The sequence below is a fragment of the Lepidochelys kempii genome, chromosome 9 (genome assembly GCF_965140265.1).
Source record: "Lepidochelys kempii isolate rLepKem1 chromosome 9, rLepKem1.hap2, whole genome shotgun sequence".
NCBI lineage: Eukaryota > Metazoa > Chordata > Testudines > Cheloniidae > Lepidochelys > Lepidochelys kempii.
The window spans coordinates 89,419,181-89,443,702 of NC_133264.1; the positions used below are offsets into that span (position 1 = coordinate 89,419,181).

A 24,522-nucleotide genomic window follows, 5' to 3' on the forward strand; every position below is an offset into this window, starting at 1 on the left:
CTACCACCTCCCTAGGTAACGCATTCCAGTGTTTCACCACCCTCTTAGTGAAAAAGTTTTTCCTAATATCCAATCTAAACCTCCCCCACTGCAACTTGAGACCATTACTCCTCGTTCTGTCATCTGCTACCATTGAGAACAGTCTAGAGCCATCCTCTTTGGAACCCCCTTTCAGGTAGTTGAAAGCAGCTACCAAATCCCCCCTCATTCTTCTCTTCTGCAGGCTAAACAATCCCAGCTCCCTCAGCCTCTCCTCATAACTCATGTGTTCCAGTCCCCTAATCATTTTTGTTGCCCTTCGCTGGACTCTCTCCAATTTATCCACATCCTTCTTGTAGTGTGGGGCCCAAAACTGGACACAGTACTCCAGATGAGGCCTCACCAATGTCGAATAGAGGGGAACGATCACGTCCCTCGATCTGCTCGCTATGCCCCTACTTATACATCCCAAAATGCCATTGGCCTTCTTGGCAACAAGGGCACACTGCTGACTCATATCCAGCTTCTCGTCCACTGTCACCCCTAGGTCCTTTTCCGCAGAACTGCTGCCTAGCCATTCGGTCCCTAGTCTGTAGCTGTGCATTGGGTTCTTCCGTCCTAAGTGCAGGACCCTGCACTTATCCTTATTGAACCTCATCAGATTCCTTTTGGCCCAATCTTCCAATTGGTCTAGGTCCTTCTGTATCCTATCCCTCCCCTCCAGCGTATCTACCACTCCTCCCAGTTTAGTATCATCCGCAAATTTGCTGAGAGTGCAATCCACACCATCCTCCAGATCATTTATGAAGATATTGAATAAAACCGGCCCCAGGACCGACCCTTGGGGCACTCCACTTGATACCGGCTGCCAACTAGACATGAAGCCATTGATCACTACCCGTTGAGCCCGACAATCTAGCCAGCTTTCTACCCACCTTATAGTGCATTCATCCAGCCCATACTTCCTTAACTTGCTGACAAGAATACTATGGGAGACCGTGTCAAAAGCTTTGCTAAAGTCAAGAAACAATACATCCACTGCTTTCCCTTCATCCACAGAACCAGTAATCTCATCATAAAAGGCGATTAGATTAGTCAGGCATGACCTTCCCTTGGTAGATAAGAGTACCCTAGCCTTGGGACCACGAAGGTGTCTCTTCCCCCGAGGTCTACCGAAGGCAATCCCCCCTCCTACCGAGGGTGCTAGAACTTCCCTGCAAACCTGCACCTTGTTCTTGAGGCCGGTATTTAAGTTTCACTAAGTTGCATGTCCAGACGGCAGTCACAGGGTGCGACTGCCGCTCGAGTAGACGTACCCGAGCTAGCTTTCACCTGGCCCCACAAGTAATTACCCAGGGTTCCAGACGGGCTTGTACACCCCAGGCTCAAGTGCACCCTGCCACAGCTTCACGAGATTAAAGCTAGCTCCAGTATGTCTGTCTGAGCTGCCACCTTCCTCATGCTAAGGCCAGGTGGCAGTGAGGTGCATCCCAGTGCTGGGTACCCCTGGGAAGTGTGTCACGTGCTGTTAAGGGCCAAGCCGAGAGGTCCCTCAGAATAGGTTGTATTAGATCTTCATAAGATGATCCTGCATGGTCCTCTACGTCCCTTCCCTATGGCCGGAGTATCCTCTGGGAGCTGTGCCAGGACTAGGAACATTTGTGCTGTTGGATTTAACAAGTGGATCCTTATTTATGATTAGTACTTTGGTGGCTTTTTTTGGATTGTTTAAGAAAGAAGCTGCAATGTACGTTTCAAACTGTCCCTTGTCCTCAGTCTTCTCTGTTTAACAGTAGCCGTCTGTAGCCCCTCTGATGCTACCATGTAACACTGACATCGGGAAGATTGTAAAGCGTTGAGTATTCCTCAGCTCAGGATTTTTAAGGCTTGTCATACACACATTCTGTACCAATTTCACTAGATCAGTGCCACCCCCCAGACTGTGGACTTACATCACTATGAAAGGGCTACCTTGGGATAGCTTATTCCTACACATTTACCAAATTGAACTATACTGACAAGCCCCTTTCCAAGGCGCTGTGCTGCTGAATGTGCTATTCCTAAAAGGGGACAGTTTAATGGGTACAAAACCTGTGTGCTGACCAAAGGGAACGTTTTCAGAAACACTTGAGCCCTATTTTCAGAAGTGACTTGGACACCAGGGAGCCTCGGTCCCATTGACTTTCAATGAGACTTGAGCTCCTAAGTCACTAAGGGCCTTGGAAATTGTTCCATCAGACTGTTCCAGTTTCCTATCCTCCCTTTCTAGGCCCTGCATAACTTTGCCCCTCCCTCCTTACCCATCTCTGTCTCTCAGTCCCCTTCTCCCCTAGTAGTAGCCTCAGTGCCCCATTTGTCTGCATGTTCCATGCAATGTCTCTGCACCTTCTTCCACACTGCTCCCTCTTGCGTGGAATGTGAGGCCACTCCCCTCTCCTCGTTCAGTCCCTTCTGAAGGACTGCATGTCTTCTGCTACAAGGAGCTAGCCAATTAACCCTTCTGCACAGTCACTCTATCACTTTGACAGAAAACAAAGAAGTCCACATTTCTAATAGAGCCTGGTCTAGAACCCAGGTCTCCTGACTCCATCGCCTTCCCTAACCGCCGGCAAACTCTCTCCAACTTTGTGCACGTGTCATCAGAGTGGCTGAGCTGACTCTTTGTCAGTTTTTAGGCACACAAACTTCTAGGGGTTGGGTTGAGATTGTTTCATGCCAGGTGTGAGCCTAGACAGGCTTCTTGTGGTCCATGACAGTCCAGTCACTTTGAACAAGCCATTTCCAGTGGCAGACCCTTGCCTCTCTCATCCCATTGGAACATGCCTAGCACAAATGAAGCAGGCAGGAAACTGTCACCCTCTGCATGAAAATAGCATTATGCTAGGCAATCACCTTGTGTGTTGAGGAGGGGCAGGGAATGATCAGCTAGGAAAGGGTCATTCCTACAGTGCTTTGACTTCTGCAGGTAGAAAGCCACGTTTGGCGCTGAAAAGAAAGAGTAGGTTGTTTCATCTCACTGGCGGCTCATTCCGCCTTTTGTTCCTTTTAGACAGGGAGGAATCAAAAGTGCAGCCCTTTCAGTGGCCTGCTTCATTAATAAAATCTGACTGCTGGCTGGAGCCAAAATAAGCCAGGCCTACTCTACAGCTGCAACAAAGCCGGCTCTCCTCAGAGGCTCATGGCTGTTGCTAGGCAGCAACACATGGGTGCTTTGTAATGTTTAAAACCCAAGGTTGTGTTCTCTAGCCAATACCGCAGCAGCACCCGCCGCAGCTAAGTCACCCCATATTTCAGACCTGAGAGTTTTGGGGGATTCAAGTGGCTGAAACTTGACAGGGAGGAGGGGCTTGGCCCTAACTGAGAGGTGAGGGAAAGCCGTTTTGCCATCAAAACGTGTAATCAAAAACAGAAGCCTTTGGCCCACAATCTGCTCCCCAGGGCTCCAAGCCTGCCTTTAGCTGGTGGCACCATATTGGCACAATAAGCTGTAGCAGTTTGTAATAGGGAAATGAGATACTCCGTGTGTGTGTGTGTGTATATATATATATGACCTCCAATATAATTTTTTTTAATTTAAAGCAATTTTCACACAGGCAACCTGCCCCAAAAGGCTAAACTCTATCTTCACACCCTATTGCTGCTTACACTTGAGTCCCACAAAGCTATAAATGCTCTTCTCTGACACACAATCAGGACACATGTGCTCTCAGTATCTGCCTTTGCAGCACAATGCAAAGATTTTGTCCTCGCCCTAAGTCACTTAGATGTCAGATTATTGCAAGGTACCAAGTAACCTCACCAGTATACGAGGTGCTTTCCAGGCTGCCCCAAAACATTCACGGTATAAAAGACAAACCAAAAAAAGGGGGATAGGTCCAACTGGTAATTTGTTTTATCTTGGCATATAATTCAATTGTATGGTTCGTTAAATGCTAAAATGTCTAGATTATCCCCAATCCTTCACAACCTCGCCATTATTGATCAGCCAGGACCAGTGTCTTACAGCTACCGCAGTAGAAGTGGGTCTTTGGGATGGCTTCGACTGCAAAGAGGGGAGCGCCCAGATCAGCCCAGGAAATGGTGGTCATGGATGGAACCGTGGGGAATCTTGTGGGAGGAATGAATGACTGAATGAAGTGTTGAGGCTTGCTTCATTGTGTCTCATCACCTTTTCCTAACTCCTTTGTTTGACCTGTTTCTAGACAGATGGATACATGTTAACAATTTTCTAACAGTGTCAGTATTTCTTGGTGGAATGCTTTAAACCCATCGTTTGTGATTTATATGAAGACAATTTTAGGAGTGGAACTTATTTTGGCCATGTGCCAGTTTTGTTTTTCCAACTAAAATGCTGACTAAAATAGGAGTAAGCTATGCTGCCTTTATCAATTTAAAGGGATACTACTGAGTAGCCTTGGAGAAATATGTAAGTTTTGTGTGACAAATTTGGTTTTACAAAATTGAAGTCCGTGCCCCCCACATTAATGTAAAAGCCAAACAAATATACAGAAAGATTTGATTCTCGGGCAGCATTTGCAACGTAAACGTTACAGCAGTGGTCTAATGTATGAAAAACAAAGGATGAAATTGACTAGTCTGTGTTAACTGTGAAAGCTTAGTGAAATGTGTTAAGTAAACAGCAGAAATGATGAAAGGGAAATCAAATTTAACTCTAAATTTCAACCATTTTAAGCTCTTATCTTGCAAACGGTTACTCATCTGCTTAACTTGACTTCAGTGGGGCTATTCATTTGAATATACACATGTTTAACTTTAACAAGCGTTTGCAGGATCAAGGTGTAAAATATTAGTAACATCATATTGTTTGGTAAAAACATTTATTTTTTTTAACTGGCCACTGTCCCTTTCAGTGTAGGAGCTTAAGAAATGCTTATTTACCTTGTAGTCTTTTCAAGCTTGCTATTGACGAACGTATGTGTGTCTCTTCTGTGCAGCATTCCAGTGTGTTTCCAGCTTCCACTCCTTCTGGACTTTCAGACGATCCCCAGTCAATGTCACCATCTCCAAGCTACATGTGGTCCTCCAGTGCTCCTCCTCGCTATTCCCCGCCATATTTTCCTCCTTTTGAAAAACCACCCCCGTATACACCGTAAAGAAAAAATGTGCTCTTGAAATAAGTGTGAACATTTTGTATTTATATTTTATTGGGGTGGGAGGGAGAGAACATTACAGAGGACACTATCAGATACTGGATTCTGGTCATTCTTGCAAGACTTATGTAGAGGTTTAACAACTGTGTGTAGAGCAAGGATAATTTCATTGAAGCTTACTAGCGTCAGTGACGAGCGGGTGACCTAAATTCAGGCCTGTTTTACAATTGATTCACAGTAGTCCTTGATTTTTAAGAGGTGCTACCTGGTCAGACTATTGATCGCAGTCTGCCATGCTTCATCTTGAGCTGAGCAGTCACGTGGATAAAAATGGAGTGGGGTTAGCCAGAACCAGTAGTTGCGCCAGCCTACTCTTTTGCTCTAAAGGTGAGGGTGCTTGAAAATCAGCTCGGATGTTAATTTTGTTTGGCCTTTTGCTTCCTACTGTCAGGACATTGCTGGGCTGTGGAATGTAGTTCACATCTTTCATTGCTTATGGTCTACATCCTTATCAAAGGAAAATCCAAAGAAGAGCATGAGTTTCTTAAATCATAATACAAACAGATGGAAAAATAATTCTGTAGGATATGATGTCCTGTAGCAGGCCTACAACTGGAATAGAGCCTGCTGAAAGAGAGAACTGCACGAGCCAGGCTGGCTTGTTTCAGGATGCATCATAAGGTAGGAGGTGTAATACTGAACTGAGTATTGTTAGTTCTGGTATGTGTAAATAATATAAAAATCACACAGTTTGGGTGATTGTGTATCAGCGATTGGATTGTAGATACCTCCTAAATAGAAAGATGCAGTTTTCTGTGTTCTGCTAAGAAAAGGCATCCGACACTGTCCACAAGTCATTTCAGCAAAACCATGTGTTTTCCTTCTTTTGGTTGGGAAATTTTTATAGATTGTTTTGAGCCAGCACCCTGTATAATAACTTTTTTAATGGCTGTATTACAGGCTGCATGTAATGAATTTCCACTATTTGCTCTCAAGATGTAAGTCTCTTGTGGATAAAATTCAACACCACATAAATAATAGCCTAGGACAAAGTTGATTAGAATTTGCTGTTATTGTTGTGACTTTCTTTTAATCTTCAAATGATAATTGTGCTGATCTAGATTTCATGCAGGTTTTGTATGCGTCTTGCATAACAAAAAAGATCAACCTTATTAAGTGGCACAATGCTCCTTTAAAGTGTGGTTCTTGCCCAAGAAGTGATTTCATTTGGCAACTTCCTGTTCAGAACCACTCACTCTGAGCATTTCATCTGTTTACTTTGGGGATAAAAATAAGGTATCTGCTTTTTACTTGTTATACCAAAAAGGCTGGATTCTATTTCAGCTCCTGCATCTAAAGAAGTGTAAACCGTAAGGCTACACCCATTTACCGCTGTGTCACCTCAATCCAGACAAAATGTCATGGAGAGCAAAATTCGGCTTGTAGAGGTTTATGCTGTTATGTGAGCCACAACAAATACAGTTGGACTTCAGATTGCAGCATCTTTCTACTTGCAACCTAAGCAAATGTGAGATGGTGTAAAAAAGGAAGATACATGTGGGACCCATGATGTCACGTTCAGAGTACAACCACACTTTAACGTGCTGCTTTTAATCCTACACATTTGCAAAGCATTTTTAAACTCATTTCCCTGTCAGATACAAGTCCATCTAACCTCAAACTGAAAAGAGAATTGTTCAACCAGAAGCAAATGTAGAACTTCTATCTTGACAAGAAAATATTTTTTCTTAGAAAATGGTGGGAGGAGAAATACATGCAAGATACTCACTGGATTTAAAACAGTAGTGTATGCCGAACATGTTCCAGTAGACTTCCTCCCCCCATCATATATGGTTTAAAATACAGCTCCCATAAGTTTGGGCACCAGAAATAAATTAGCACACTAATACCCCTTCTGTTCTAAATTAACCTCACAGCTGTTCAACTCAATCACATCTTTAAGAGATTTTGCATGCAATTAAAAAAAAAAAGTGACAGCACCCGGGGTACAACTCCCTGTGAGAAGTATATTGCATAAATGTTTTTAAAAAATATTATTTTACTTCTAGAGCTTTGAAATAAAAGTTACAGTCCTAACCTCACCTGGAAAATAGTATACCATTTGTGCCTATCTCTATTAAATAGGGTTGCAAGGCATAGGGGATATATTGCAGGTCAGAACTAAGGCGCATTGCACAGTCATGAGGGGAGAAAAATAACTCAGTGCCAGAAAAAAGGATCTTTGGAAGCAAGTGTATTGTTAGCACCTTTGCTAACCTAAGCAGAAAACCTAAGAAATTGTCAAAGCTCTTTTTTCCAAACCTTTGAGCTTTATATTAATTGTTATATGCTAGTATATTTAAGCAAAAGCTGCATTGCTGCTTTAAATTCATTATAAAAAGACAACTCAATATTAACATTAAAAAGCATCATTAGGATTTTCTGTTCAGCTATCTGTTTTCCTTCTGCTTCAACAGTATAAACACTGAACATACATGCAATATTATGCACTGTATCCATAATGTCTTATGAGAATGTAAAAATGACATGACTCGTATGTATCTTTTATTACTTCACAAAAGTAAAATAAAACTCTGTGACTTTTTAAAAATGTTCACAAAGTTGCAGTTTACATTTTAGCAGCTTTTCTGAGTATTAACGTTGCCACCATTGCACTGACCTTCCTTGTATGTAACTAGGAACTACAGAAAAAGCCAAGACAGCATTTGCTATTTTAGGGCCCAGAACTGCCAACCTTACTGGGCATGGTGCTTACTACCCTTAGGAGTCCCACTGAAATCACTGAGCTCTTATTTTGTAAATTGTGTGTTGAAAGAACAAATGTATCCTACGCATTTTATAGCTGTAGTAACTACAATTCTGCAATCCTTATTCCCGAGTAGTTCCATTGATTTCAGGGGGGTTACACTTATAAGTGCTACCCAGGATGCGTAAGGCCCAGTGTAGTCACTGGACTTAAATCCTGCAACCAGTCTGTATCCTCTGTTGCCTGCTACACACAGAGAAAGTCTGCTGAAGAACATTAAAATGGAAGGCTGTATTTCAAACAGAAGTGAATAATGTAATCAGTACAGTATCCCATTCACTTATTTTTATATTAAGTTCAATAGATTATGCTGGGCTTGATCCTGCACCACTCATGTCAGTGGGAGTTTTGCTGTTGACCCCAGCAGGAGCAAGTCCAATCCCCATGTAAATGAGATGTTTTACTAATGTTCCTGATATTCTCCCCAAACTGTTTTTGACACGTTTCTGAGTAGCTATGTTTTTCTTGTCAAATCCTTTCCCCACATCGGTTTTACTATGCTGATTAGCACTTACTCAAGCAAATAGTCCCATTGAGTTGATTGGGTCTACTCTGGTAAGTAAGTATTACTTATTAAGGGTTGCAGAATTAGACCCCATTTCAATAATAATTATTAGTCAACCAAAGTATCAATTATCTCAACACTATGGTTAAGAACTGCAGATGGAAAAATTCCAAACTATAACCAATTAGAGATTAACTTATTTGCAGCTTCATTAAATATGAAGTTGCTGCACCATGAGTTAACTAAATACATCAGCTGAATAAGACAACCACAAGTATAAGTTTCTAGACCAGTGCAACCCAATTAGAAGTCAAGTAGAACACATACTGGCTCAAAATACTTTTAGATTGTGCAGTTTACAATATGCACCATTGTTCAACTAATTCAGCTTATTAAAAGAAACCTCTAAATTGCATAATTTTTTTTGAGAATTCACTGCTACCTTAAAAAGTCCTACAGGAGCCAATTATAAACATTAACTCATCGAAAGCTGTGTTTCTCAACCTTTTTGATCCCAGGAATTGGCTTGCTGCCTTCCTAAATTGTCAGGAAGACCTCAGGGGCAGGCGCTGGTCCACAAACCAGTTGCTGAGAAACACAAAATGTCTCAGAAAAGTGGATTGCCCTTGGGGGAAAAAAACATTCTGCACATCTCTAGAATTAAAACTTTTTATTTTTGCCATAGAAAGCTCTAAGAACTAATATCAAGTATTGGTTAATGAAAAGTAGAACACAACTTTAAAAACTATGTTAAGGAAAAGACTGTACAAGTATATACATTACAGTATTGGTAAAAATGAACAATGTTTCACACAGAACAGTTGATAGGTAACAGCTGTAGAACCCAATGTTCAATGTATACAGTTGTCAGCTTTTGCATCTTTGTATAAACTGCATGCCTTAGCAGTACAAAATAAATAAGCAACCTATCAATTTTGTTATCTCCATATTTGTTTTATTTATATATTGGAATGCTGTGGTATGAATTCCCATAGAAGCCACACAGTGAGGACTCTTAGCCATCATTATTACATTTTGTAGCAGATCAGAGTTAACTTTTATATTTGTAAAATGATTTTTAGGTTTGCTATGGGATCTCTGCTGAATGTTGTAATAATATTTATATAAATGCATTTTCAGATTCAATTAGTGTAAATCCAATTTTTTTTCCAGAGCCAATTTCTTAATATTTACAAAATGTTTTGGATTAAGTCAAACCAGAAGGTAATGATAAAGATTTAAAAAACACAAAACAAAACCAAAACCCACCCTAAGTACAATAGCCAGAAATCTAAATATAAAAGTCTATTGCCCCATAAAGAGTTTAAAAGAAGGGATCTAACATGTTTCCAATCCAATAAATACTGGAAGTGAAGTTTAAAAAAAGTTTATTTTACATGACCTCTGGACTTTGGATACTGAAGCTCACTTCCAAGGAAAACTGAAGACTGAGACACACATGCAGGCCCGAGTCTTCTGGCAAAACTACACCTTTTGAACCACCAATTTTCCAGTTTTTTTTTCTAAAGAGACACCTTAGTAGGCACAGTTCAACTTAAGGTTTAAACCTTATCAGCAGCAAATATTGATAGCCATTATTACTGGATATATATTCTGCAAGGCAAGCTTAATTCCAGATGTTTCACACTAGGTTAATTTACAATATACCCTCAATGTTTTTCATGACATGAGGCCATGAAGCTTTTATCTAGCACACAGTGAGGTAAGTGAGTACAACCTGTGCTATTATAGGCAATCAATATTTATTTCTTTGAAAGGATTATGTGTAACTGCTGAAATGCCATCAATGAAACTCAAACAACATTCAATCTATCACATTTTAAAATATTCCCGATGCCCAAAGAGCAATTTTTATCAACATCTACACAAAATCAACCTACTTTATGATTTGACAATGCACATAGTTTTGAATTAAATCCTAGTTCCTAATTTTAAAAGGGTAAATTTACAATATAAAAACATTTATACATATTGTATTCTTAGCCTAGAAAACAGAAGTGCTGCATTCTATACCTAGTAGCTAAACAAATTCTCTTTTCCTCTTCCCATTATTACAAATACTGATTTCTGGTACCCGTTAATTATAGCTTTAATTATATTTGAACCATTTACCTTGAAATATAACTTATCTTTCTGGAAATTTAAGATTGCAGGTCATAAGGTGAAGAAATGTTGGTCTGAACATGAAATGTTTTTTTTTAAAACATGAATATGAGAAGAAAAATCCTAAAGTGTGATTTAGGTAAGAGATTTAATGAAAGGTTACTGATAACTAACACTATGCACAACAATTCTTTTCAGTCCTCTATAAACCTCTGTTTAATTTTCATATTACCATTTACAAAAATTCAACAAGTTCCTAAATCAGAAATGCTAGACTATGTGACTGTGCTGATAGTACTGAAAGTAAACTAGCATTTCTTGTTCTAGTTGAACTTTTACTAAACTATTTTCCAAGTGCCTAAATATGTACCAACTGCATGGGAAAGGAAGGATATTATTAAAACTGAAAATGAATATTGATATGCCTATGCCATGGAACCTATATAAACGCATTAAAAAACAAAAACAAAAAAAACCAACTTGATTATTGATTTAGTCCTCCTGACAGCAACACTTCCCATTGGGAAAAGTTTTCAGTACTTCATTAAAAATCTAGCTAAACAGGCCTGTAAAATCTGTAGTAGTCTCAGCTGCAGAGCTGAGGCATCATTTACATTACTTCTCCGTTTCAGGAAGCATATTCTGCAGTCTTCTGCTAGGAAAAGTATTTTAAAAATGTTCAAAATATCTGATCAAAGCCTTTTGACAAAATGAACAAAACAGAAAAGCAGCAACTCATTCTAAATAATCAGCATACTCTTTAATAATAATAAGGTCTGACATTATTCCTCAGGATTTTAAAAACATGCTGCAAAGCTCAATCTTTCTCTTCAATGTTCTTTTTTGTCGATATTGTAGCTTGATATTTTTCCCCATTGCAAAAAAGAATAAAATATAATGGTCCAGCCACTGAATACTCTGCTTACTGTACTGACAAATATAAATAAAGTGTGTTCAGTTCAGCCCAAACTGAACTTTTCTTATCGGTATGAACATTTTCACAAAGAGAATTGGTTCATTTTGACCAGAAAAACAAAACTAAGATGCTGGTTCAAAAATACACTGCTCCAAACAAATGGATCAGTTAGTTTGGACCCTTGCAGTAATACACTATTCAGAGTTAATGTATGAGCAGTGGGATTTTTTAAAATCATGCCATATCCAAGAGGCTATGCTGAACATCTTATTGTGGTCTCGGTGTTAACATCTAAAGAGAATTCAGCATTAAAGTGCTAACATGAAAGAAAAAGTTTCTGTAATAAATGTTTCAAGGTATGGGAAAATACCCCAGTTATTTTAGAAGAAAAACAATGTTTCAAATTATTTAAGGAAACTGTACCTTGTCAAGCTATAACTTTCCTTTTTTTTTTTTTTTAAATGAAAATTAACAAACTAGAAAAAACACTGACAGCTCCTTGGAAATATCTTATTCTGTATTCAAGTAAACTTTCAGATGAATTGCTACTACAAATGACTTGCAGCTACAAATAATCCATCTAAATACTACCCTTTGATGAGTTGGTAGAACAAGTAAACTTGGTTTCACTTTAACAGTTTGTTTTACAATATTTTTAGCAGTTCATTTGAAACAGTTGCACCTTTTCTATACTGAAGCTTTTTCAGCACTTAAAGCATTTCAGTAAGACTCTGGTATTACAAACTCAAATTCAGTACTACCCTCTGATAGATTTTGTTTAAAAAGTGATTCACTTCCCTGCTGAATGAAAATATCATCCCAGGTCATTGGCTTGGTTGGAGGATTAGAAGTTGTTCCTTCAGCATCATCTTTTCCTGCACCAACACGATAAACAAGTCCATCCTCGTTTATTACAGGTATACTGCTTGAACGATCAGTAATATATGCATATTGTCTGATCTGTAAAGACCTGCAAGGATGCAAACGATAAAGCTTGGTATCTCCAGAAGGGTCTTGACTATGAACTGATCTTATATGTGAAGCCATAACCTGATAATTGATGAAAGATTTCCCACATGTCAAACACTGGTACCTTCGCTCACCAGTGTGGTGAATTTCATGTTTTGTACGGTATTCTGCAAGAGGGAAAACTTTTTCACAGTATCGACACGGATACTTCTTCTCCCAGGAATGAACGTTGAAGTGTCTCCGCAAACTTGTCAGACACACATAGGATCTCTTGCATACAATACAAATGTAGTAGACCCTTCCATCCACTATGAGCTCATAGTGATCATCATGCTTTAGCTTCATGCGTTTTCTGTTTGCAGGATCATCACCAGATGTTCTCGGCATCTCGTCAAGTTTGACTTCTCCTTCATCTGGGTCATCTTTTACAGGAATTACTATGTCATATGTATCTTCACCAATATTTGCATAAACCTTACAACCTGTTGACAAGCCTTCTATTTCAGTAGCTGTATCTAAAGTTATGATCTTCTGACCTTCCATCACATGTTTTGATGCTACACCCACAGAAGAATCCTTGTTGCTTCCAGTAAGAACATCTGAGATTTTTATTTTAAACTCTCCAGGTTTGGAAGATGGTTCCTGTGGAAAAGTAACAACCTGTTTTTTCTGTACACCTGATCCTTCAAATGCTGCTACTTTGGGGGGAGAAGATTGCTGAACCAAAGAACTGCTACTGACTGAACCTGGACTAGATGAGCTAATGATATCATCATCTTCCACATCTTCCTCCTCCTCTTCTTCCTCCTCCTCCTCAACAGCATTTGTTTCCATTTCAGCTAAAGACTCATTATTAGATGGCTGTTGATTCTCCCCAAGCAAATTAACTGTAGGAGACACGTGTTGTTGATGTGAGGAACTGACACTTAGTGATGAATTAAGTTGAGACTGATTTAGCAAAATGATGTTGGGGGTCAAATGCTTTGGAGTTGAGGATTCAAGTGATTCAGCACTAGTTTGCGTTTGGTTTGGATTGGGTTGGTTGGCAGAGGAAGTGAGTTTTTGAGTTGCTGCAATACTAGTTAGAGGGGGAGATCCACCAGTGCTACAGGACGTTTGGTCAGAAACCACAGCAGGATTTGGGCAAGGTTGGCTCTGTGCCACTGCACTGGTCTCTGGAGAACGCTCCTTCGCAGGCACAATTTCAGAGCAAAAGATGACATCATCATCATCATCTGAATCACTCACTGTAATTTTTGTAGTTTCATATTCTTCACCATGTAAGGAAAATGATTCTGTTATAACAGGCATCCCACCAATTACATGTTGACTCAAATGTTTTGTTGGGCATATTTGTGTTTCAAGACTCTCTTGATCTGAGCTAGAAGGTAAAGTTTCTGAAGTACCATCCTGGATGCCACCAGATAGGCTTTTTACTTGTGACAGAGGTACACCCAGTTCTGCTATAAATTTAACTCCCAATAATTGCCCTGATTTAATCAACTCATCAAGTAAGTCTGATCGAACTCGGATTATTTTTGAGCTATATATATAGTTGAGTATTTCTGCAAAAATCTCTGCTCTTATAAAGCTCAGTTCCACCACTTGCCCAGCAACTGAGAAAAGCTGGTGAAAATACGTGCTAGAAGCAGAAAGGACATTTCTGTGGGCTCGAAATTTCCGGTCCTCCACGATGACCGTAACATCACAAAAAAGTCCATGGTCACGTTGTTCATTCAAAGACTGGAGTAGCATTCCAGAGTACTGGGTGTCTGTTGCAGAAATCAGTTTTTTTCCCTCCATTCCTTCAGAAAGAAAAGTAAAAGGAACCATGTTAGTTTACAGAATTTATAACATTTTCAGATGCAGTACAGAATCCTCCCATTCAGAATTTTTTGGTTTTCCCCTGCCCAAACTAAGTCTTATTAATGAGGCCTTGTCTACACCTAATATTTATACCAGCATAGCTATGTCAGTTGAAGGGGTGAAAAAAACCACACCCCAACCAACATACCTATGTTGACAAAACCCCAGTGTAGGCACAGCTAATGTCATCTGGGGAGGTGGTGTTCCTACACTGGCAGAAAAACTCTGTCAGAGTATTCTGCCACTACATTAGAGAGCTACTCATAGCTACATGCCAGTATAGGTTTAGCAGCGCAGACAAAGTCTGATTCCCACTGGTAAACAGTCCATATACTGTATTGCTCGTAAGTTTCATGATTGCTGCTACTTGTTCTCCATAGCTGTAAATATATCCAAAGGTCTGTGTTCACTAAAATGAGAAACTCAACTGAGTAATAACCAACAAAGCGTTAGCTGGAGACACCATTAACTTAAGGTCAATATCACATCAACATAATCAAGATTTAGGCTCTGTAAAGCTACAGTTTTTTAAAAAAAATTAAAAATAGAAATATTTAAAAAACAAAAAAGTTTCACATGTAAATATAAGCAACCATGCAAAATTGTCCTGAGTTAATTACAAGCGCAGCTAACAAAATTATGTATGTGCTCTTTACCACAGTGACTGATGCTAATAAAAAAGCTATGGATATTTTACTCCCTGTCCAAAAAAATACAAAAAACAAAACAAAAAATTTACTTGCCCCATGGGAGCAGAAATTTGCAAGCCTACCCTACATGTTTGCAACCCAACTACTGCAGCATTATGCTAAGGAAGAAGAGCCAGAAAGTGAAATCAACAGGTCTATTTTCATCTCCCAGTACAATATTTCAGAACAATGCAAAACCATCAGTACAGTGAAAAGGAAAGATTTTTTAAAGGATTTTATAAATTAAAAACACAGCTGGCAAGGAAACAAATTTAATGTCAATTTTTACCCTGACAGGTCCCTTTACATAGAGAGAATGTCATTTTAGACTTGGGTTGGTAGCAACAGATAAAATATTAGATATTAATTACAAATGTCAAACTACTTAAAATGGGAGGTGACCGACTGTTTATCACTATAAAATGTTGATAATTACTGACCCGATATTAAGCAAATTTCATGTTCCTTCCTCACTGTAGGTCATTGCAGCCAATTACATAGTCATTTCTTTTTCAAAAGAATTAGCACAAGTAGTAAGTACTGTAACTTTAGAATGCTGCTTCTTTGGAGAGGAAAATGTAGGTATCAAACAACTTTACTTCAAAGCTACTAAATATAACTTGGCTTTCCAAAAGTTACTTGGCTTGCAAGTAATATTGTAGCATTATCAGGACCATCATTATGACATCTTGTTTTTATTGCAAAAAGAAATATGAACTTTTTGGTTTAAAACCAATACTAATTAAATATCAATTATTTCCCTTTATGGTGTCAAGCAATTTCAAAAGAACACAAAAGATACTAACCCTTACAAATGGGTAAACTCTGAGCACCCTGCCAACAACCTCAGCCTCTTAATTGTGGGAATTCAAACACTTGTGTTTTAAATAAAAATCTCTACATGTCAATGGAGAGAAAGGTTCAGTTGCCTCCTGCCTGCTCAGAGGGCAATTTAAGCAACACAAACAGAAAGAATCAAATACACTGTGGTATGTCTGTCTAGATAGCTACTGAGGATCTGCAACAAGAATCAGCCCTGGGGAAGAACCAAGGGCTGCAACACAACCATTTTGAAAGAGGACTGGACGGGGGAAAAAACCCAGTAGGAAACAAACATGGGGGATTAGCCTATGTATCAACTGAAACCCCCTTTTCAACAGTTCCATCAAGAAATATTAACAATGCCTTGCCAGTAAGTCTTTATAATATAAGATAATCTTAAAATACAGGTGATGCAAGTATCATGGAGGAGAGGAAAGACTTCAAGGTTAAGGAGCAGATGATTAATACTGGAGCAGCTTGCTAGACCTCCACATGCAGGAGTGTGCGTGTTTGATTGCATTGTTATGCCTTGCAGGAGTGGCAGCATGGGAGGACAGGACACAGAAGGAGATTAGTAAAACTCTCAGATAGGGTCCTGCAGGTGTGTGAGCAAAGAGGGAATGCAGAGGTTGCAGGCAGCAGCATGAAGAGGGTGAGGACAACAATGCATGGTAATGGTGGCAGATGGGGGCGGGGGAGCAGCTGCATGGGATGGGGTGGGGACTGTTGTGCCTGGAAGCAGTATAGGGAAATAAAAAGGCACCTCAAACTAGCAGATTGTGGAGGTGAACTGCTTTAGCTGGGAAGACGGACCTCTGTGAATATTAACTAGAAGATTAAACAGGGGGTTGAACTTTTGTTCCTTATAGCAAGACGGGTGGGAATGCTGTGTATAGAGGATTAAGGGGGACTTGTATTTATACAGGAACTGTAGAGGGGAGGTAAGGCAGAGCATATAAGGAGAGCTGCACTGTTGTCACTTTTCAAAGGGGAAAGTGTGTACACTTTAATTACAGAAGACTAGAAGGCTGAGCTTGGGGAATTCTGGGTGCCATATTGTCGGACTAAGTATAGGGCTGGATACAGGAGAACTGCTATGATACAAGGGGATTGAGAGTCTGAGGATTGTGGCTTCATTAGTGGGGCAATTTGAGGATGCATTTCCCCACAACCACTGTTCCAATATGCAACCCCATTTCTGACTTCAATATTAAGCCTTGGGTAAGAGCGTTGGGGGTTAGATATTGGAGGCTGGATATCGCGGGTATAGGGAGTATGTGGGGAAGCTGGTAATTGAGGGAGCTGTGCATGGGGTGTTTATATAAGGCTGTAGGCCAGATATTGGGAGCCAGGTGAGATACTGTGAGGAGAGTATTGGAGGCTAGAAGTTTGGGTAGTAGGTACTAGACCATGGGGTGTGTATAGGGCTGGGTAAGAAAGGGGCAATGAGCTGGGCTACTGGGGGGCTGAGTAGGGAGTGTATAGGGGGCTAGTTGGGGACACAATAGGGGGGATATTAGGGGCTGGGTAGGGAGGCGTGAGGTGGGATTTAGGTGGGACACAGAGCACTGGATGGGGTGGTGACGTGGGTTCTAGGTGGAGGGCTGGGGGTGGGGCATGTGAGAACAGTAAGGTGGCATATGGGTGAGGGCAGACAGATGGGCTTTAGGTGGGGGCTGGGGAAAGGAAATGGGGGGGGGCGGGTGAGGACAGGGAGGGGGATCTAGATGGGGCCTGGGGAGCTGGAGACTGGGGGAGAGGAGGGGAGGGCAGGGAGGTGAGATCTAGGTAGGGCATGGGGGGCTGGAGCAGGCACATGAGGCTGGGTAAGAGCAATGAGTGGGGATCTGTGGGAGGCTGGGTAAGAGCAATGAGGTGGGAACTGTGGGGGCTGGGGGACATGCGAGGTGGGATCTGTGGGGGACTGGGGCAGGCACATGAGGCTGAGTAAGAGTGGTGAGGGGGGATCTGTGGGAGGGGAGGACAGGGAGGTGGGCTCTAGGCCGGGGGGGAGGGGGAGGCTGGAAAGAGCCGTTAGATGGGATCTGTGAGGCGCTAGGGAACATGTGAGGGGCGATATGGGGGAGGGCAGGGGTGTGGGATCTAGGCAGGCATGGGGGGCTGGGTAAGAGCAGGGGGGCATCTGTGGGGGGGAAGGGCAGGGATCTAGGCGGGTGTGGGGGGCTGGGTAAGAGCGGTGAGGCGGGATCTGTGAGGGGCTGTGGTCAGTGGAAGCTGGGAGGCTGGGTAAGGGGGGGTGAGGTGGGATCTGTGGGGCACTGGGAAGAGCAGTGAGGGGGTGATCTGTGGGGGGCTAGGGGACATGTAAAGCTGGGGGGGGCTGGGGCTGGCATGCGGGGGGCTGGGTAAGTTGGGTGAGATGGGATCTGTGGGGCGCTGGGGTAGGTGGAAGATGGGGGGGCTAGGTCAGACACGTGGGGGGCCGGACAAGAAGGGTGAGATGGGATCTGTGGGGGGCTGGGAAGAGCAGTGAGATGGGATCTGTGGGGGGCTGAGGGACATGTGAGGCTGGGTGAAGGGGGATTTGTGGGGGGCTGGGAAGAGCAGTGAGGGGGGATCTGTGGAGGGCTGGGGGACATGTGAGGCTGGGTGAAGGGGGATCTGTGGGGGGCTGGGAAGAGCAGTGAGGGGGGGATCTGTGGGGCAGGCACGTGGGGGGCCGGGTGAGAGGGGTGACATGGGATGAGGGGGCTGGGGCAGGCACGTGGGGGGCCGGGTGAGATGGGATGAGGGGGCTGGGGCAGGCACGTGGGGGGCTGGGAAGAGCGGTGAGATGGGATCTGTGGGGGGCTGAGGGACATGTGAGGCTGGGTGAAGGGAGATCTGTGGGGGGCTGGGAAGAGCAGTGAGGGGGGATCTGTGGGGCAGGCACGTGGGGGGCCGGGTGAGAGGGGTGACATGGGATGAGGGGGCTGGGGCAGGCACGTGGGGGGCCGGGTGAGATGGGATGAGGGGGCTGGGGCAGGCACGTGGGGGGCTGGGAAGAGCGGTGAGATGGGATCTGTGGGGGGCTGAGGGACATGTGAGGCTGGGTGAAGGGAGATCTGTGGGGGGCTGGGAAGAGCAGTGAGGGGGGATCTGTGGGGCAGGCACGTGGGGGGCCGGGTGAGAGGGGTGACATGGGATGAGGGGGCTGGGGCAGGCACGTGGGGGGCCGGGTGAGATGGGATGAGGGGGCTGGGGCAGGCACGTGGGGGGCTGGGAAGAGCAGTGAAATGGGATCGGGGGGGCTGGGGTAGGTGAAAGCGGGGGGGGGGGACTGGGGCGCTTTCCGCCCGGGGCGGGGGGGGCGGCTCTGGCTGCTCCTCTCCCGCCCCCCCGGCCTAAGGGGCAGCGGGGGGGGGCCCGGGCCGGCCGAGCGGGGGGGGGGGGCGCGAGCCGCTGGCCGGGGGGAGGGGCAGAATCTGCCCACACAAAGCGGGGAGCCGCCGCCGCTTCCTGCTTCCTGCGAGGGGAGCGGAGCCGGAGCCGGAGCCGCCGGGGAGAGGGGCCCCCCCCGGGGGCCGGCGGGCCCAGGCCGCGGCGTGGGGGAGGGTCCCGGGTACCTGCGCTCCGAGAGCCGCGCTCCTTCCGCCAGCAGACAACGGGCACCAGCTCGCCAGCAGCCGCCGCGGCCCCGCCCGCCGCCGCGCCACCCCCGCCACGCGGCCGCCAGGGGGCGCTGCCCCGCCGGCCGCCGCGCTCCCTGCCCGCCCCGAGCGCGCTCGGCTCCCTTCGGAGCGCGCCCCCAGCGCCCTCGGCCCCGCTCGGCTGCTCCCGGAGCGCCCGCGCCTCGGGGGCGGGCCGGGCCTTGGCGTGCCCGGCCTGGCTGGGCCCCGGCGCGGGTGCCAGGGCGTCGCTCGCACGTGGGCCGCCCCCAGCCCTGCCCGCTGGGGCAGCGCCCGCCAGGGCCTGCTGGCGCCGGGCCCTGCCCTGGCGGGACCAGCTCGCCGGAGTGGGAAATCGGGACTTTTTTCGGGGGGGGCGGTAGTTGCCTATATAAGACAAAGCCCCTAATTGGGATGTCTGGTAACCTCTGCTGCTGGTAACCCTGTAAGGAGGCCTGGGATGGGGCTTTCTGCCTCTGGGAGCCACAGCCCCATCAGGCATAGGGTGGCCGCCGGGGCCTTATCTTAAGGGACTGTCCTTCATTTCATTGATTGGGGTGACCCTAAGGTTGCCAACCCTCCAGGAGTGGCCTGGCATCTCTGAGAATTAAAGATTAATCTTTAATTAAAAAGAACAGGAGGACTTGTGGCACCTTAGAGACTAACCAATTTATTTGAGCGTAAGCTTTCGTGAGCTACAGCTCACTTCGTCGGATGCATTGAGCTGTAGCTCAGGAAAGCTCATGCTCAAATAAATGTGTTCGTCTCTAAGGTGCCACGAGTCCTCCTGTTCTTTCTACTGAAAATGTTAGTCACCTAAATAGGTTTTATCAACAAATGAAGGAGTTTTAAACAGTCTGATAAAAATCCATTCCCCTCTTAGCTCTACTGTCACTTTGTAATCTCTGGTGACATCACCATTACTAACTCCTCAACCATCACAGTCTTTCATCTTCAACAGAACCTGCTAAAGTCAAAACCCAACAAGCCCATTTTCTTTTTAAATAACTTCAGGTCTTTATACATCGTAAAGAAGCAATGGGGCAATAGCCTCAGCTTTTTCCCTTTGCAGGCCATCTTCAAATGGAAAGGCTAGAGCACCTGGAGATGTCTTCTTGCGATGAAGAAACATTTTGTCTTGGCTGAACAGAGTGATGGATGGGACCAAGTGATGAGATTCACCATTGCCCTGTACTTTGTGTGGTCACGTACCTGCTTTGCAGTGTGGGAATGACTACAAGAGATGCAGTGCAATGGTTAACTGGGCGTTCTCAGTTTACATTATTTAGAGACTATAACTTATCCTGTGAAGAATCAGTGATTTTGTGGTGAGCTAATCCTGCTAGAGGCTTGAACTAACACTTTAAAACCTCAGATAGTGATGAGCCACAGTGTTAGAACACTGAAGACGTGAGAAGTAATTCTTCCATTCTACTCTGCACTGATAAGGCCTCAACTGGAGTATTGTGTCCAGTTCTGAGTGCCACGTTTCAGGAAAGATATGGACAAATTGCAGAAAGTCCAGAGGAAAGTAACAAAAATGATTAAAGGTTTACAAAACATGACCTTTGAGAAAAGACTGAAAAAATTGGGTTTGTTTAGTCTGGAGAAGAGAAGACTGAGGCGGACATGATAACAGTTTTCAAATACATGAAAGATTGCTCCAAGGAGGAGGGTGAAAAATTGTTCTTAACCTCTGAGGATAGGAAAAGAAGCAATGGGCTTAAATTGCACCACGGGAAGTTTAGGTTGGACATTAGGAAAAACTTCTTAACTGTCGAGGCAGTTAAGCACTGGAACAAATTGCCGAGGGAGGTTGTGGCGTCCCCATCATTGGAGGTTTTTAAGACCAGGTTAGACAAACACCTGTCAGGAATGGTCTAGTTGTTACTTAGTTCTGCCTTGAGAGCAGGGGACTGGACTACAGGATCTATTGAGGGCCCTTCCTGTCCTACACTTCTACGCATTCTTCCGCATCCTGGAAACCCTGCTGGAGTTGGTATGCACACTCCTAACACAAAAACTAGGCGAGGGGAGTTGTTAATACTTTCAGGCAGAAATCAAGCAAGGACAATTATAGCCCCAGAGATTTCAGAAAGTTCTAAGCATGTTAAAACAGAGTGAAAATGGAAACTATTTGATTCTAACCACTTCCCCAATAAATTGTCTCTAATCTTCCTGTGTAAGCCTGCTGAGAAAGTGCTCATAGACCAGCTATAGCAGCAGCAGCTTATCTCCCACAACTTCTCAGTTACTGTCCTGATTGCAGACCAGAGATGTTACTGTTTGCACTGATCTAATGGCTATAGACCCATACCAGTGGGGGCTGCTGTGATGCAAGTAGCTCACGCAATCAAAGATCTGCTGAAATCAAGGGTAGTGACCCTGGGAAATGTGCAGGTCATAGTGGATGGCTTTGCTGCAATGGGATTCCCTAACTGTGGTGGGGCTATAGACGGAACCCATATCCCTATCTTGGCACCGGAGCACCAAGCCGGCGAGTACATAAACCGCAAGGGGTACTTTTCGATAGTGCTGCAAGCTCTGGTGGATCACAAGAGACGTTTCACCAACATCAACGTGGGATGGCCGGGAAAGGTGCATGATGCTCGCATCTTCAGGAACTCTGGTCTGTTTCAAAAGCTGCAGGAAGGGACTTTCTTCCCAGACCAGAAAATAACTGTTGGGGATGTTGAAATGCCTATATGTATCCTTGGGGACCCAGCCTACTCCTTAATGCCATGGCTCATGAAGCCGTACACAGGCAGCCTGGACAGTGGTCAGGAGCTGTTCAACTACAGGCTGAGCAAGTGCAGAATGGTGGTAGAATGTGCATTTGGACGTTTAAAGGCGCGCTGGCGCAGTTTACTGACTCGCTTAGACCTCAGCGAAACCAATATTCCCACTGTTATTACTGCTTGCTGTGTGCTCCACAATATCTGTGAGAGTAAGGGGGAGACGTTTATGGCGGGGTGGGAGGCTGAGGCAAATCGCCTAGCTACTGGTTACGCGCAGCCAGACACCAGGGCGGTTAGAAGAGCTCAGGAGGGCGCGGTACGCATCAGAGAAGCTTTGAAAACCAGTTTCATGACTGGCCAGGCTACAGTGTGAAAGTTCTGTTTGTTTCTCCTTGATGAAACCCCCCGCCCCTTGGTTCACTCTACTTCCCTGTAAGCTAACCACCCTCCCCTCCTCCCTTTAATCACCGCTTGCAGAGGCAATAAAGTCATTGCTGCTTCACAGTCATGCATTCGTTATTCATTCATCACACAAATAGGGAGATGACTACCAAGGTATCCCAGGAGGGGTGGTGGAGGAGGGAAGGAAAATGCCACACAGCACTTTAAGCACAGCACTTTAAAAGTTTACAACTTTAAAATTTATTGAATGACAGCCTTCTTTTTTTGGGGCAATCCTCTGTTGTGGAGTGGCTGGTTGGCCGGAGGCCCCCCCACCGCGTTCTTGGGCGTCTGGGTGTGGAGGCTATGGAACTTGGGGAGGAGGGCGGTTGGTTACAGAGGGGCAGCAGTGGCAGTCTGTGCTCCAGCTGCCTTTGCTGCAGCTCAACCATACACTGGAGCATTCTGGTTTGGTCCTGCAGCAGCCTCAGCATTGAATCCTGCCTCCTCTCATCACGCTGCCGCCACATTTGAGCTTCAGCCCTGTCTTCAGCCCGCCACTTACTCTCTTCAGCCCTCCACCTCTCCTCCCGGTCATTTTGTGCTTTCCTGCACTCTGACATTATTTGCCTCCACGCATTCGTCTGTGCTCTGTCAGTGTGGGAGGACAGCATGAGCTCGGAGAACATTTCATCGCGAGTGCGTTTTTTTTTCTTTCTAAGCTTCACTAGCCTCTGGGAAGGAGAAGATCCTGTGATCATTGAAACACATGCAGCTGGTGGAGAAAAAAAAAGGGACAGCGGTATTTAAAAAGACACATTTTATAAAACAGTCGCTACACTCTTTCAGGGTAAACCTTGCTGTTAACATTACATACATAGCACATGTGCTTTCGTTACAAGGTCGCATTTTGCCTCCTCCCACCGCGTGACTACCCCCTCAACCTTCCCCCCTCCCTGTGGCTAACAGCGGGGAACATTTCTGTTCAGCCACAGGCAAACAGCCCAGCAGGAATGGGCTATACTGAGTGTCCCTGAAGAAAAGCACCCTATTTCAACCAGGTGACCATGAATTATATCTCACTCTCCTGAGGATAACACAGAGAGAGAAAGAACGGATTTTGGTTGAATGCCAGCAAACATACACTGCAATGCTTTGTTCTACAGTGATTCCCGAGTATGTGTTACTGGCCTGGAGTGATAAAGTGTCCTACCATGAAGGACGAAATAAGGCTGCCCTCCCCAGAAACCTTTTGCAAAGGCTTTAGGACTACATCTAGGAGAACCGCAAATGCCAGGGCAAAGTAATCCTTTCACATGCTTGCTTTTAAACCATGTATAGCATTTTAAAAGGTACACTCACCGGAGGTCCCTTCTCCGCCTGCTGGGTCCAGGAGGCAGCCTTGGGTGGGTTCGGGGGGTACTGGCTCCAGGTCTAGGGTGAGAAACAGTTCCTGGCTGTCGGGAAAACCGGTTTCTCCGCTTGCTTGCTGTGAGCTATCTACAACCTCCTCCTCCTCCTCATCTTCTTCGTCCCCAAAACCTGCTTCCGTATTGCCTCCATCTCCATTGAAGGAGTCAAACAACACGGCTGGGGTAGTGGTGGCTGAACCCCCTAAAATGGCATGCAGCTCATCATAGAAGCGGCATGTTTGGGGCTCTGACCCAGAGCGGCTGTTCGCCTCTCTGGTTTTCTGGTAGGCTTGCCTCAGCTCCTTCAGTTTCACGCGGCACTGCTTCGGGTCCCTGTTATGGCCTCTGTCCTTCATGCCCTGGGAGATTTTCACAAAGGTTTTGGCATTTCGAAAACTGGAACGGAGTTCTGATAGCACGGATTCCTCTCCCCAAACAGCGATCAGATCCCGTACCTCCCGTTCGGTCCATGCTGGAGCTCTTTTGCGATTCTGGGACTCCATCATGGTCACCTGTGCTGATGAGCTCTGCATGGTCACCTGCAGCTTGCCACGCTGGCCAAACAGGAAATGAGA

The 24,522-nt window shown here is 44.6% G+C and overlaps 2 protein-coding genes across 7 annotated transcripts in view; one reads left to right on the forward strand and one right to left on the reverse strand.

Moving 5' to 3' along the window:
• The window catches only part of TMEM255A (transmembrane protein 255A), a 58,939-nt gene extending 45,172 nt beyond the window's left edge, over positions 1-13,767 (forward strand). For 2 of the 6 annotated variants that reach the window (XM_073361312.1, XM_073361315.1), the window contains one exon: positions 4,935-9,552. In XM_073361312.1, coding sequence (XP_073217413.1) covers positions 4,935-5,093 — 159 coding nt within the window. In that variant the 3' untranslated portion in view covers positions 5,094-9,552. Of the gene's footprint in view, positions 1-4,934; positions 9,554-10,589; positions 10,686-12,793 lie in introns of those variants that run through there. The other 4 variants (XR_012160987.1, XR_012160988.1, XM_073361313.1 and 1 more) reach the window with 4 other exon arrangements.
• ZBTB33 (zinc finger and BTB domain containing 33) lies at positions 9,078-19,467 on the reverse strand. Its single transcript, XM_073361311.1, has 2 exons — positions 19,375-19,467; positions 9,078-14,236 (listed from the first exon to the last, which is right to left on the reverse strand). The coding sequence occupies exon 2, from the start codon at positions 14,232-14,234 to the stop codon at positions 12,183-12,185; it is 2,052 nt and encodes a 683-aa protein (XP_073217412.1). The 5' UTR covers positions 14,235-14,236; positions 19,375-19,467; the 3' UTR covers positions 9,078-12,182.
• Positions 19,468-24,522: the final 5,055 nt, after the last annotated feature.

What these genes read in the sequence shown, in the direction of transcription:
- ZBTB33 (XM_073361311.1), bottom strand. Translation starts at nt 14,234, where the DNA reads ATGGAGGGAAAAAAACTGATTTCTGCAACAGACACCCAGTACTCTGGA.